The sequence below is a fragment of the Leptopilina heterotoma genome, unplaced genomic scaffold, assembly GCF_015476425.1.
Source record: "Leptopilina heterotoma isolate Lh14 unplaced genomic scaffold, ASM1547642v1 Lhet_87, whole genome shotgun sequence".
Lineage (NCBI taxonomy): Eukaryota > Metazoa > Arthropoda > Insecta > Hymenoptera > Figitidae > Leptopilina > Leptopilina heterotoma.
Window position 1 is genome coordinate 818608 of NW_025111190.1, and position 14361 is coordinate 832968.

The window sequence follows — 14361 nt, forward strand, 5'->3', positions numbered from 1 at the left end:
AAAGAAATGCGAAAAAGACGAGGACTTATGTTCCTTTTCTCCTATATAGAAAAAAGAAAATAAATATTTTAGTGTATAGGGAAACCGAAGAGATTTGTAGATTTAATGGCTCGAATATGCGGTTACATCGTTTATATACTGATTCAAAGATGTTCTTTAGATCACTTACTAAATAGAGTATAAATAAACTCTCTCTGGAACTGCTTTATGAGTTTCTGAGTTTAATGATGACTTTGTGCCGATGGAGGGACTCCTCTAAAATTAAAGGGCGATTTTTATCTCTTTTTCTCCATAATATGTGTTGGATCATCTAATGCCTTACACTTTTTTTCTTCTTTAAGAATAATAATAATAATTATTATAATACCTAATAATAAAATAATATTAATAATAATCATGATAGTATTAATAATAGTAACAAAATAATATTACTTATAATCATGATAGTATATTAATAATAATAGTATAACAAAGTTAATATAATTATCTAGGTTTCAGTTTTATTTAAAAAGTAAAAATTTTATTACATTGGAAATTTATAAACGACCACTTGTCAATTCTTTGCTTTAAGCTTGTGTATAAAATTTTCTGACATTTTCCGAAAGTTTTGAAATTAAAAGTTCATAATGAAAAGATTAATGAGTTGTTTCAATAAAGTACTATTAATTTTTCTCGCTTCAATTTAATTTTAATTAATAAATGTCTGAATTCTCTAAATTCAAATTGAAAATAAATTATAATGTGAATTTCACAGTTGTTCAAATTAGTAAAACTTTCATGTTATTTTAATGGAAGTAAATAGTTTATTACGCTTTAGTGACATATTCTCTGACAATATTCCTGGTGACCAATTTTGTACACGTTGCATGTACAATAAACATACTATATGCATGTGAGAAATATTATAATATTTATATAAACTGTCTGTCGTTGGTTTTTCGCAATTATAGAGATAAATAAAAAATTTAACTTTAAATTACTTAAAAATCCTTTCTACATTTTTATTAGGAATTTATTTTATGTCTTTAGCTAGAAAGCGAAATTGAAATTATCAATTTCAATATTTTTGTTTTAACAGGATAAAATCAGCCTTCGTACTCATATACTAAAACCTACTATTTACTACTTTTTACTACTATTTGAATACTTTTTCAAATTTGTGACACTAAAAACAACTTTCTTTCTATGTTTGTGAATTTGAAATAATTGAAATTCGCTAATAGATGGAATACAAAATTTATTTTCAAAACATTTAAAATTTAAAATAAAATTTTTTCAAACGATTCAATTATTTTCAAAAAATTTTCGAAATTCAATTATTTTCAATATCTACTATTTTAATAAAAAGTTTCCCTACAAAATTCAATAATTTAAAAAAGAAATTTATAAAATTCTTCGCAAACATTAAATTATTTTCATAAACAATAAAATTCTTCACAAGAATTTAATTATTTAAAATACAATTTTCCTAAATTCTTTCGAAAAAAATCAATTATTTAAAAATATTTTTATCAAATTCTTCAAATTTCTATGCTAGAACTCAATTACATTTATAAATAATAAAATTCTTCAAAATAGTTCAAATATTTAAAAAAAAATTTGATATAATTTGTTTATTAGAAATTAATAATTATTTTCAATATATTTTTAATTACATTTCTTGAAAGATATTAATAAATTATTTTCAGAAATTTTAATGAAATTCTTCGTAACAAAATTTAAATAAATAAACAATAGGTACAATTATTATCAAAAAATTTGTCGAAATTCAATTATTTTCAGTTTCTACCTTTTCAATTTCAATTTAATTATTTTAAAAAAATTTTAATGAAATTCTTTGTAAAAATTCAATTATTTACAAAAAATTTAAATAAAATTCTTGATAGAAATTTAAATAATAAAAAAAATTTGTTGAAATTCAATTATTTTCAATATCTACTATTTCAATAAAATAGCCCAAGCGAATTCAATTATTTAAAAAAAAAAATTAAATAAAATTCGTGGCAAGAGTTATAAAATTCTTCGGAAAAATTCAATTATTTTCAAAACAATTTGAATAAAATTTCTTGGTGGAATTTAATTAATTTTAAAAACTTTAACAAAATTTGTTAATAGAATTTATTTTTTTCTAAAAATTGTGCCAATCTCTAGAAAAATTCAATTATTTTCAGTACAATTTTAAAGAAATTCTTCGTATGAACTTAAATTTTTCTTTGAAACAATTGAGTTTATATCTTTACAAATTTTATGTTTCTTGAAAAATAAATTTAAAACTATGAAAAAAATAAATTTTATTTATTTTTCTTAATATTTTTATCTATTCTTTTCATAAATATAAAATTTTTACGGGAATTCAATTATTTTTAATATAATTTTAAATGAATTATTCAAAAAATGCAATTATTCTTGAAAATTCAATTCAATTATTTAAAAAATTTTTTGGTAAGTTCTTTATAATAATTCAATTTTAAGAAATATTCAATTATTCATTAAATTATTTATTTTTATATTTAAATAATTGAAATTCTCTTAAAACTTTCTAATAAGAATTGATTTCAAATTGAATTTCAGTTAAAATTTGAGATAATAAATGAATATTAGAAGCCTTATTGTGCGCATTTTTAGAAATAATGAAATTTCAAAAGATTTTTAAATTGAAATCTTTGGAAATTTTAATTATTGTAAAACTGAGAGCGTTCACAAATGGTGTTACGCAACTTTTTGAGATTTTCACCCCCCCACCTATCACGCAATTTCAAATATGAAAAATACATTGTGTCACGTTTAGTAGAGACCTCCCCCCTTCCCCCAAAAACTGCAACAATATTAATATTTTTATTTTGAAATAAGAAGAGATTCAAGTTTTAAATAATTTTATTTAAAAATTTCAACAAAAAAATAATTGAATTTTTGATTAATTACAGACGTAGATTTTAAAAATAGTTAAATTTCAAAAAAGCTTTACATTGAAATCATTTAAAATATTTTAATTCTTGTGGAAAAATAAGTTGGCAGGTAATTTAAATATTTATTTTAAAAAAATAATTTTTTTTATTGTAATTTAATTTGGAAATTATGAAAAAATTGAGTCAAATTTAATTTTTCGGTAGCTTCTTTTTTTACTACTTTTTTTAAATCTTAAAACTACATTTTCCTACTTTTTTTTTAAGATTAATATTATCGAGTACGAAGCCTGTAAATTTGAAAGGAAATTAGAAGAGATTTTTTCCTCTTAATATAAATTTCTTTTTTTCTGAATATAAATAACATAGGTAAATCAATCAGTTTAATATAAAAGTTTGATTAGTGTGTGTATAACATTTTCAACAACAACGAACAAAAAAAAAAAAAAAAATAATCGAAAATTCTTGTAACATTTTCTCTTTATAAAAGTATTCTGATTTATGTTGCGTTCAAAGATGACTCAGACGAAACAACTTTTGACGTTGTTAGAACGGTGAAAAGAATGACGGACAAATTTATTAGCACGATGCAAGATTAATATTATGAAGGAGTTAGTGAATTTATATTGCAAGTGCGTTGTATGCACAGCGTTTTAATATAGAGAATTTGCGACCATAAACTTTTATCACGTTAATTGCAACTTATATATCCGCACACATTGCATAAATACAATTAGTTTAAGAGATTTATGCTATTTTTAAATTCAAATTATGTTTTTATACTTTATATAGGGATCTTTAGTCTCTTTATTCTTTTTATTTACATTTCTTTTTTTTTTGGGTAAAATAAATTTGAATTCGCATTTAATTGTTGTTTGAAAATAGAAAAATGATTGTGTGTATTATTCTCATTGTGATGAATGAATAAATGAATAAATAAATAGACAAATGTTCATTTTATGTATAAAATACTTTATTCGAGAGAATTGATTAATAAATATAATTATGTTTTGTTTTGCAGTATCGTTTTATGGAGCGAGCTACATCCATTTCCCGGTGCAGGAGGCAAAAGGTGCTACTGACATTAGCTTCCGATTTAGAACTCACCTGTCTGATGCGATGTTACTATTAGCGGCGGGAAAGACAGATTATTGTTTAATCAAACTTGAGGCTGGCAGATTAAAGGTTCGTTTCACTTCTTATTTCCTCTCTATTTATAGAAACCATCCTCCTTAACACGCTTCAATTCCTAACTTTTCGCTCGACACAGCTGCCACAACGAATTAAGATCTGGCTGCGCGCAAGAACTTTCGTCTCCTTCTCTTTGTTTCAGTGCAAAAATTGCTTGACAAGTCCGGCATTATCAACTTTTTTAAAAAGTCAGTCTGAAAAGATTTTTTTTCTTTCGTTTATTTTTAAACAATTTTATTTACTCACTTATAGCAATAGAATAACATTTAATCTTGCAGCAAGCTTGCTAAAAAATTATGTTTTATCTGGGCTTAAGTTTGAAAAATGAATAAAAGAAACGAAACAATAGAAATTTCGATTATTTTGTTAAATTATTATCATTATTATTATTATTATTATTATTATTATTATTATTATTATTATTAAAGCTGATGTATTTTAATACCATTTGAATTAAATAATTTTTTTTATTGTTTCCTTTTTAGACAAGACATTAATTAATTAACGAATTGTATTTAGTAGGTTAGTGAAAATAAAATTTAGTTGTGTTTGAACTTTGAAAAAAATCATATTTTGCATAATTTTAAATTTTGAAAAATTTCTAATTATGGATAAAGAAAATAGTGAGCAATTAATTAATTAATTAACTATAATAATTTGAATGTTCTTTCATTATTTCATTCATTCACTTTTTCTGTCCCTCACACCCTGAAGTTGTCTTTTGTTTATACTTTTGTGTTTGTTATCTTTAGATAGATTGTATATTATACTATTACTAGCAAATGTTACGCGTGAAACCTGATATTCAATTTATTATTGTTATGCAAATTACAAAAGTTTTTATTTTCATATATAAATTGTTTAAATAATTTCATAATCAAAATTTTAAAAATTCACTTATTAAGTACAAAATTAATTATTAATGTTCGTATTTTCAAAAATTTTAATAAAATTTCACGAAAGAATTCAATTATTTTCTAAAATTTTAATAAATCCTTCTAAACAATATTCAATTATTTTTTTAAATAGTAAAATCTTTACAAAAATTCAATGATTTTCAGAACAATTTTAATTGAATTCCTCGGATGAATTCAAATATTTTTAAATATTTCCATAAATTTTAATTATTTCCTAAACTTTTAATAAATTCTTCGAAACAATTCAACTATTTTTACAAATTCTAAAATTCTTTGCAGGAATTAAATTATTTTTAATCAAATTTCAATAAAATTACAGGAAAGAATTTAATTATTTTCCAAAATTTCTATAAAATTCAATTTCAACAAGAATTTAAAATTCTCTAAAAATAATTAAATTATTCTCAAAATATTTTTCAAAAATTCTATACAAAAATTAAATTATTTTCAATGTAATTTTTAAATATAAAATCTTCGAAAAAATTGAAAGAATTGAATTATTTTTAAAAAATAATAAAATTCTTGTGATGAATTCAATTATTTTGAATATACTTAATTTTAATAAAATTCTTTAAAGAAATTCCATTATTTTCGAAACAACTTTAATTGAATTACTTGAAAAAAATTTATTATTTTTAATTATTTCTATAAAATTCTTTATAACAATTTATTTATTTCTTAAAATTTTTATAAATTCTTCGAAACATTTCCATTATTTTTATAAATAGTAGGTAAAATTATTCGCAATAATTCAATTATTTTTATAAATAGTAATATTATTCGCAATAATTCAATTATTTACAAAACAATTTTAATTGAATTCCTTGGATTAAATCAAAACATTTTTAAATATTTCCATAAATTTCAATTATTTCCTAAAATTTTAATAAATTCTTCGAAACAATTAAACTATTTTTATAAATATAGTAAAATTCTTCGCAAGATTTCAATTATTTTCAATTCACTTTTAATAAAATTCTTCTTCACAAAATTCAATTGCTTTAAAAATTTTCAATTAAAATTATTAAAGAAACTCCATCAGTTTAAAAAAAAATTCAAAGAAATTCTTCAAAAGAATTTAATTAGGATTTTTAAAAATTTTAATATAATTCTTTGCGAGAATTCAGTTATTTTCCTAAATAATTTAATTCTTTGAAGGAATTATATTATAAGTAAATTTTTTAATAATATTCTTTGCAACAATTCTATGATTTTCAATACATTAATTTTAAAGTTGAAAATATTTGAAAAAAAAAATTATAAAAAAGTTAAGAAACAAAAGAGCAAACAACAACTAAATTGGAACTGCAAACAGATTACCGGAACATTTACTTTATTATTATTAACAATTAATTAATGTTATAATTATTTTTATTTTATAATTAATTCAAAATTGTAATGACAAATAGAAATCAGCAGAATTTTTTTCACTTCTTTTCATTAAAAGACTAAAGTTTTGTTAAATATTATGTTTTGTTAAATTGAATTTGTGCAGATTTTTGTTCTATTACTTCTAAACAAAATTAGAAAATTGTTAAACAACTGTGATTAAGAAATAGAAAATTGATTTATTTTGCATTATTTTTGTTTATTAATCACAATTTTTTTAACAAAATTATTATTTTGTTTTAGAAAAAGAAGAAAAATATTTGCACAATTCCTATTTTTAATCTTATTTTTGGAACAGGATTTTCCACAGGAACTAAGACATTCAAAATTTCCAAATTCAAACCTTTTTTAAATTAAACAACTTATAAAATAAAAGTATTGTTATAAAGCATGAAGACATCGATTGCTCCGAGTCGAAGACTTGGAGCAATCGATGTCTTCATGTTTTCTAATAATTAAAGATCACCGAGAGATAAAATCATTATTTTATATTATAAGAATATTGTTACTGTAATTTCATCAAAATTATTTTCATCATTTCAATTTAATTATTATTTTCTAGAATTTTAAATTATTTTTTATGAAAATAATAATTGAATTCCTTAAAAAAAATTTATTATTTATGAAAATAATTGAATTCCTGTGAAATTTTTATTATTTATGAAAATAATTAAATGTTTACATACAATTTTATTAAATTTTTTTAAAAATAATTGAACTTTTTTTGGTAAATTTTATTAAAATAGTAGATATTGGAAAAAAAATATTGAAAAAAAAGAAAATTTAAAAAAAAAAAAATTTTTTTTTTTTAAAAGAATTTTTTTGACGTTTATGAAAATAATTGAACTTTGGAGAAGAATTTTGTTATTTATAAAGATAATTTGGATTTTTACGAATTTTTTTTTCAAATTTATACATAGTTGAATTTTATAAGAATTTTTTTTTTTTTAAATAATTGAATTTCTGAAATTATTTGTAATTTCTCCAATATTGAATTTTTTTAGTGTTTTCAACAAAAATTTAAATTAGAAAATTTTCAAATTATATTATTTTTAAAATTGCTAATTTTATTTAAAAAAGGTAGCAAGAAGTTAGCCGCGCGCTTTAGCGCGCGAATTGTTTCTAGTTCATTATATTAGTGATAAAACTATTGATAATAATTAAAGGGGCGATATCAGTTTCCCACAATTAAACTGAATACAATATACTTCACACGAAAATATTGCATAGAAGCAAATTTTAACAATAAAGTTATCAAAATTAATTTACAAACTGCTTACGATTGAAAATTAGAAATTTTAATAAAAAAAAAGATAAATAAAATTGATTTAAACTGCATACAAACAAATTTTAATAACAAAAACATTAAAATTATTTGACAAATTGTACAAAATTATTTTTTTTAATAATTTTTTTAAGATGATTGATTTTCTTAAACATACCTATAATTTATTAAAAAAAATTTAACAATTAAATTTCTTAAAATTGAATTGAAAATAATAATTGATTTTTTGCAAGTATCAAGTACTTTATTACAATTTTTGAAAATCAACTTTTGAAGAATATTTTAATTGCAAAATTTTAAAAACAATTAAATTTTCATAAATTTTAATGAAAAATCTTCAAGTGTAAATTTAAAAATGAAAATTATTGAAAATTAGTTTCTCAAAACTATAATAAAAATAGTTTTGAGAACAGTAATTCTTAGAATTTTTTCATTGTAATTTTATAAAATTCAAATACATAGATAATATAATAATATTACAATTTTTTAGAATTATTTTTAACATTTTGGAAAAAAACAATCATGTTTAAAATTTTTAATTAAAATTCTTTAAAATATTAATTAGTTTTTTTTTGAAAATATGCAAAAATTATATTGAGAAATTCAATTAATTTCGAAAAATTACATTACGCAATATTTTTACAAAAATAATTTTAGAATTGTTTTATAATAATTTTTTAAAATTCAATTATCTTTGTACAAAGTAAATTAAAATCTTTTTTAAAATTGACTTCATATTCATATAATTAAAATTCTTCGAAAATTGGATTATTTTATTTATATTTTTAAAAAATAATTGAAACTGAATTATTCAGTTACATTTTTTCAAAATTTCAATTATTTTTAAAAATTGTACCAAACTTAATTCTCAAATGACTCTCTGAAACTCTCTGAAAAAGTTTTAAAATAATAAAAGAATAATAATATTAAAATTTCAAAAGAGTTTAAATTAAATTAAAAAAAATTAATTAAAATAAATAATAATAATAATAATAATAATAATAATAATAATAATAGGAATAATTAGGGGAACATAGTCTAGGTCGGCCACCTTTTTGACTTTTGTTTATAACTTTTTTTAAAAAATGAATTTGGACAATTGAAGTATATGGTTGGAAAGTCCTGTTTAATAGGAACATTTTTTTCTGTACAAAGTAAATTGACAGGTTTTAAAATGAAAAAGTTATAAAGATTAAAAAAAAAAAATTTGTAGTCGAGGTTGGTCCTTACAGTCAAGGTCGGCCATGTTTAAAATTCAAAGGGCATTAATCGTTAAAAAATAAAATAACATGTTTGGAGTTACGGAAAATTGATTCTTTATTGTTTACAGTATGTAACTTAATGAAATAACAAAATAATAAAAATAAACAATATAAAAAAATAAATATAAATAAAAAAAAATTTTGCACTAAAATATTAATAAAATTAAATAAAAATATTAATAAGATGATCAATTATATTATGAGTTATACAGAATTGCAGTTTTTGCAAATGAAGTAGCTCGTCCTCATCTTTGCGCATTTTAAACACATAGTGGCCGACCTTGACAGTAAGTAACATTACCGAATTGTTGTAACCATAAAGAAATACGTTTCGGGATTCGATTTTTTACTTTGTTTTCCTTTCAACCATGAGTCCCACAAATTTTCTGCATACTTGCCTTGACGATTCAATTTGTTTTTATCTTTTATTAATGGTTTTTCACATTATGCACAAAACTTTTTTTGAGCTTTTTTTGTACCGACGTCACAGAAAACACAATTTTCGATTTTCCGAAAATGTAATTGAACAAAAAGTTAGGTTTCACTAAGACAAGCTTCGACAAGCATGCGCGTAGGTGGCGCTAGTGAACTTGTCCAAAAAATCCCGATGGCCTACCTAGACAGTAGACCAACCTTGACTACATTCCCCTAATATTATTAATTTTAAATTAAATTTTCAAAAATTTCAATTTTAATTCAATAAAATATGAAAAATTTTAATTTATTGGAAAATGATAAATAATAATAAATGTTTAGGGGAGCATGGTCCTAAGTTGGCCGTGTGCCTAAGTTGGCCACCCTGCATTTCTCAGAGATGGACGATGGTATACTGGACGAATCCGACGAATCTATAATTTTGTGGTATGATGTATTGATAAACCATGATATAATTTATGGACCTAATTATAATCTAAGATTCGTCTACGCATTGTGAGGACAATAATATTGTTTACGACCAAAAAAATTTAATTTTTCTTGTTTTTTCGAGAGCAGCTACAAGAGATAAATAATTAAAAATTTCTAAATAAGTGCACGGAGAAAAAAATGCTGTTGAATCAATGACATATGGGTTTGATTCATTGAATAGTGTCATAACGGGCTGCCTAACGTATATGCTTTCGTTTTGAAAGCACCGATTTTAATGATTCGATAGTATCACTTTCATTGAAACAAAAGCATATTTCTCAAATTGACAGCATACTATGTTAATTCCAAGGTGAATCCTTTTGAATCAATAAACAAAATTTTTTAATTTAACAGTATATGCTTTTGAGTCAATGACTATAACTTTTAAATTTAAAAGCATCATTTTTATGATTCAAAAATTTGTACTCTTAATTTTTTTAGTTGTTGCTATCGATTGAATAACACCATACTGTTAATTCAATTCTTTTATGTGGTTAAATATATACCAACGATAAATTGAAAAAAGGGAATTTTTGTTCACATGTTTTTTATATACAGTCGAACCTCGCTAACTGAGACTTGTCTAACTGAGAAACCTCTCTAAGTGAGAGGAATTTTCAGGTCCCGTCATTTTTACATGCAAAAACCTCCATAAGTGCGAATTTGTAACTGAGAATCATTTTTCTTGATAAAACCTCTGTAACTGAGAGAAGCGCGCTTTTCAAACCTCTATAACTGAGAATCTTTTCTATATTATAATTTTCTAAAGGTCAATATGAAAATAGGCAGTAATTAAAATTAATTTTAATTACTGCTTATTTTCATATTAACAAAGGGTCTTTCTTCAAAATACAATTATACCTATCAGACAAATTTAAATTTAGTTTCAAAACGACTGTGACAAGAAGCGCTTGCGAATCACATAGTTTATTTTTAATATTCAAAATGTCAAAGAGTAAACTTAAATCTTTTTCATTAAGTGAAAAACTAAAAATTATAAAAGAGATTGAAAGTGGAAAAAAACGAAGTGTAATAGAAAGTGAATTTAGTCTATCAACTGCCACTTTCTATAGAATATTAAAAGAAAAAGACTCTATAAAATCGCAGTGTTTTGAAGGTCGTGGAAATATGAAAAGAAAACGGTTAGTTGAATTTCATGATCTGGAAAATTGCCTTGTGGAGTGGATTAAACAAACTTTAGATAAAAATATCCCTTTGGATGGGCCCTTGTTAAAAGGAAAGGCTCTAGATTTTGCCAAAAAACTAGGAGTTCAGGAATTTAGAGCAAGTAATGGTTGGTTAGATAATTTTAAAAAACGACATTCTGTAGTTTTTAAAAAAATTGTTGGGGAAAGTAAATCTGTCGATCAGAATGTATGCGATCATTGGATTGAATATTTGCCAACTCTTTTAAAAGAATATAACCCAGACAACATCTACAACGCAGACGAGACCGGATTATTTTTCAAGTGCCTTCCGGATAAAACATTTACGTTTAAAGGACAAGATTGCAAAGGAGGAAAACAAAGTAAAGATCGCCTTACTGTTCTCCATTGTGCCAATATGACAGGGACAAAAAAATTGCCTCTTCTCTTAATTGGAAAATCAAAAAAACCTCGATGTTTTAAAGGTAAATTATTTATTTATATGTAAAGTGGTCTAAATATTAGGGTCCGTATTATTATCTGTAAATGAATTGATTATTTAACAATTTGTAATTTCTTTATACAGGTGTAAATACTCTACCCGTTGAGTATCAAAGTAACAGAAAAGCTTGGATGACGAGGCAAATATTTACGGAATGGCTACAAAAAGTTGACAAAAAAATGAAAAATGAAAAAACAAAAATTCTTCTCTTTGTAGACAACTGCACTGCCCACACGAATTTGCCAGAATTCAACAACGTAAAACTCGTTCTTTTGCCCGCTAATACTACCAGCCAATTGCAACCGTTGGATCAGGGTATTATCCACGCTTTTAAACGCCATTACCGAACACAAGTAGTCAAACATGCTTTAAAATGTATCGAGGAGAATAGTAACCAGGACATAAATGTACTTCATGCTATGAGATTTGCTCGAAAAGCGTGGTTTGCCATCACCGATGTGACCATAAAAAATTGCTTTAAAAAAGCTGGTTTTTGGAATGAAGAGGGATATGGACCAGAAGAAAGTCTCGTTGAAACTGTTCCTAGCAACGAAGAATGGAACACACTTGTGGCTGACGAAACAAATGTTATAACATTTGAGGATTTTGTACGAGTTGACGACAACATGCCTATTGCAGAAGAGCTGACAGACGATGACATTATTGCAAATTGTAACAACAATTTTGATGATGATGATTGTGAAGAAGTCGAGAATTCAACCATCGCAGAAGTTTCCATTCCAAAACAACAAGAAGTTTTAAGTGCATTAGAGACAATTCACAGATTTTTTGAATTTTCGACGAATATTAATGAATCAGTTTTTGACAAAATTTATGAACTTGAACATCATGTTAAGAATTGCACAACTAAAAAACAAACAGTAATAACAGACTTTTTTCCTAAAGCTTAATAACAATTAATAACAATTAATAACAATTTTTATTAAATTTGTTAAATAAATAATTAAAAGGAATTTTTTATTTCGTAAAAGTAAAACTTTAATTAACAAAACCCTTACAATGCCTCTATCAGTGCAATAACCTCAGTAAGTAAGACAATCCGCTATTCGACCTTCGTAAGTGAAAACCTGTCTTACTGAGAAACCTCTATAAGTGAGAAAATTTTTTCGGTCCCTTGGATTCTCAGTTATCGAGGTTCGACTGTACTATAATTAATTCTCACACCTTTAACACAACACTTTTTATACACATCTTTTTTTCAATTTTTCACACTAACATATACATCTTTATTATTATTTTCATTTTTTCCAACGGCTAAACACACACACACATACACATTCAAACACACTTATCTTTTTTAGTCAGAAAAATACGGCTATTCCCAAGCGGTCACCCATCCATTTAGTAACCGCGACCAACGACGCTTAACTTCCGTAATAGACGAGAACCGCCGCGCTGCAATGTAATACATCCGCTTCTCAACGTTGGGCACTTACTTTGTGGTTAAATACCGTGCTCGAGATTTTTCGCGTATATAAGGGAACTTATATAGGGAATTTATATTTAACTAGTCATTAATTAATTAAAAGAATTTAAATAATACTTTTTTATATTGGAATCTCAAAAACGACAGGTTTAATAAACATATAAATATATGTGGGTAAGTATTTCAATAAATTTAGTACCTGTCAATGTCTCAAAACATAGTGTTCTTATTTTTATAGCATATGCTATAGGCAGTCCGCAATAGCACCACTCATTGAAACGAAAGCATATGCTTTCGTTTTCAGAGCGCGCTTCTTTGGAGCAAACAATTTTTCATTTGATTTAAATTTACATGCATTTTCTTCAAATTTATCTATTAGATGCTTCAAATGAATAATGTCAAAGAAGCAATAAATTATTCTGTTGCTATATATAGATGAACTATAGAAACAATTTGCACAATATCATTAATTCTACAGTACCGTACTTTTAATTTAAACAGTTTCATTTTTTCATTTTAAGCAATATACTTTTCGATTAATAAATGTGTCATTGAATCAATGACGGGGAATTCAATAGCATGGAGATATTTGATTCAACAGCACTTTTTTTTCAGTGTGTGTGCGCTAGTTCCTTTATTTAATGTTGTAATAAGAGGTTATGTTGAATTTTTAATTGAATTTTTTTATTAGCGTAATAATTTGAAACTTGTAAAAATCTACAGTGGTCCTAAGTTGGCCACCTAATGTTTTTGTTTGTTTTTATTTATGTTTTACTTCTTTTTTTGTGTTTTTCATCACGAGAAAGACTGTAAAAGTGTAACGTAAGAATTAAACAAAGACAAAAAACAAAAAAAATGGTTTAAAAAACATTAGAAAAGACATAGTACAAAAACGCCTGTCTCCACAGCCATCCACCACTGCAAATAAATGAAATAAAACAATGCTTCATTTTTTAAACAAAAATAGTTAAATAATGCGCTTTTATTCTCCTAAATGTATCAAATTTGTAAAATTTCTGCGTAATTGAAAAGAATATGCATTTTTATCCCACATGCACAAAAACGGCGCTTTCTGATAGCAGTCGACAGGGAGGAAAGTCATTCATTTCTTCGATCGTATGAAAATGGCGGCCGTGTTCTCCCAAGGGCAAGAAAATTAGCTGTTCACATGCATTTTTCTTGCCCAAGGGAGAAGACGGCCGCCATTTTCATACAAATCGAACAAGCTTTCACTATTTATTGTATTAAGACTACTAAAGCCATTTTATAACGTTCTAAATACCACAAAATTATAGCAAAACGATCTCTGAACACTAATATATGACGGGTTCCACGTCAAGTGACCCAGGTCAAAAATTTACATGGAATATTTGAAAAATTTGTAGTTTCTTTAAAACAAAACGAAAATACGTTT

The 14361-nt window shown here is 24.1% G+C and overlaps 2 protein-coding genes across 6 annotated transcripts in view; both read left to right on the top strand.

Annotated features, from left to right (window-relative positions):
• Window positions 1-14361, top strand: part of LOC122511568 (chondroitin sulfate proteoglycan 4) — a 169162-nt gene that overhangs the window by 75362 nt on the left and 79439 nt on the right. For 4 of the 5 annotated variants that reach the window (XM_043626915.1, XM_043626917.1, XM_043626914.1 and 1 more), the window contains one exon: window positions 3925-4088. In XM_043626915.1, coding sequence (XP_043482850.1) covers window positions 4023-4088 — 66 coding nt within the window. In that variant the 5' untranslated portion in view covers window positions 3925-4022. Of the gene's footprint in view, window positions 1-756; window positions 893-3924; window positions 4089-14361 lie in introns of those variants that run through there. The other variant, XM_043626918.1, reaches the window with a different exon arrangement.
• On the top strand, window positions 10421-12654 carry LOC122511574 (tigger transposable element-derived protein 4-like). Its single transcript, XM_043626930.1, has 2 exons — window positions 10421-11483; window positions 11585-12654. The coding sequence occupies exons 1-2, from the start codon at window positions 10799-10801 to the stop codon at window positions 12409-12411; spliced, it is 1512 nt and encodes a 503-aa protein (XP_043482865.1). The 5' UTR covers window positions 10421-10798; the 3' UTR covers window positions 12412-12654.

What these genes read in the sequence shown, in the direction of transcription:
- LOC122511574 (XM_043626930.1), top strand. Translation starts at nt 10,799, where the DNA reads ATGTCAAAGAGTAAACTTAAATCTTTTTCATTAAGTGAAAAACTAAAA. An exon ending in AAAACCTCGATGTTTTAAAG is followed by an intron (nt 11,484 to 11,584) that starts GTAAATTATTTA and finishes TTCTTTATACAG; the next exon opens with GTGTAAATACTCTACCCGTT.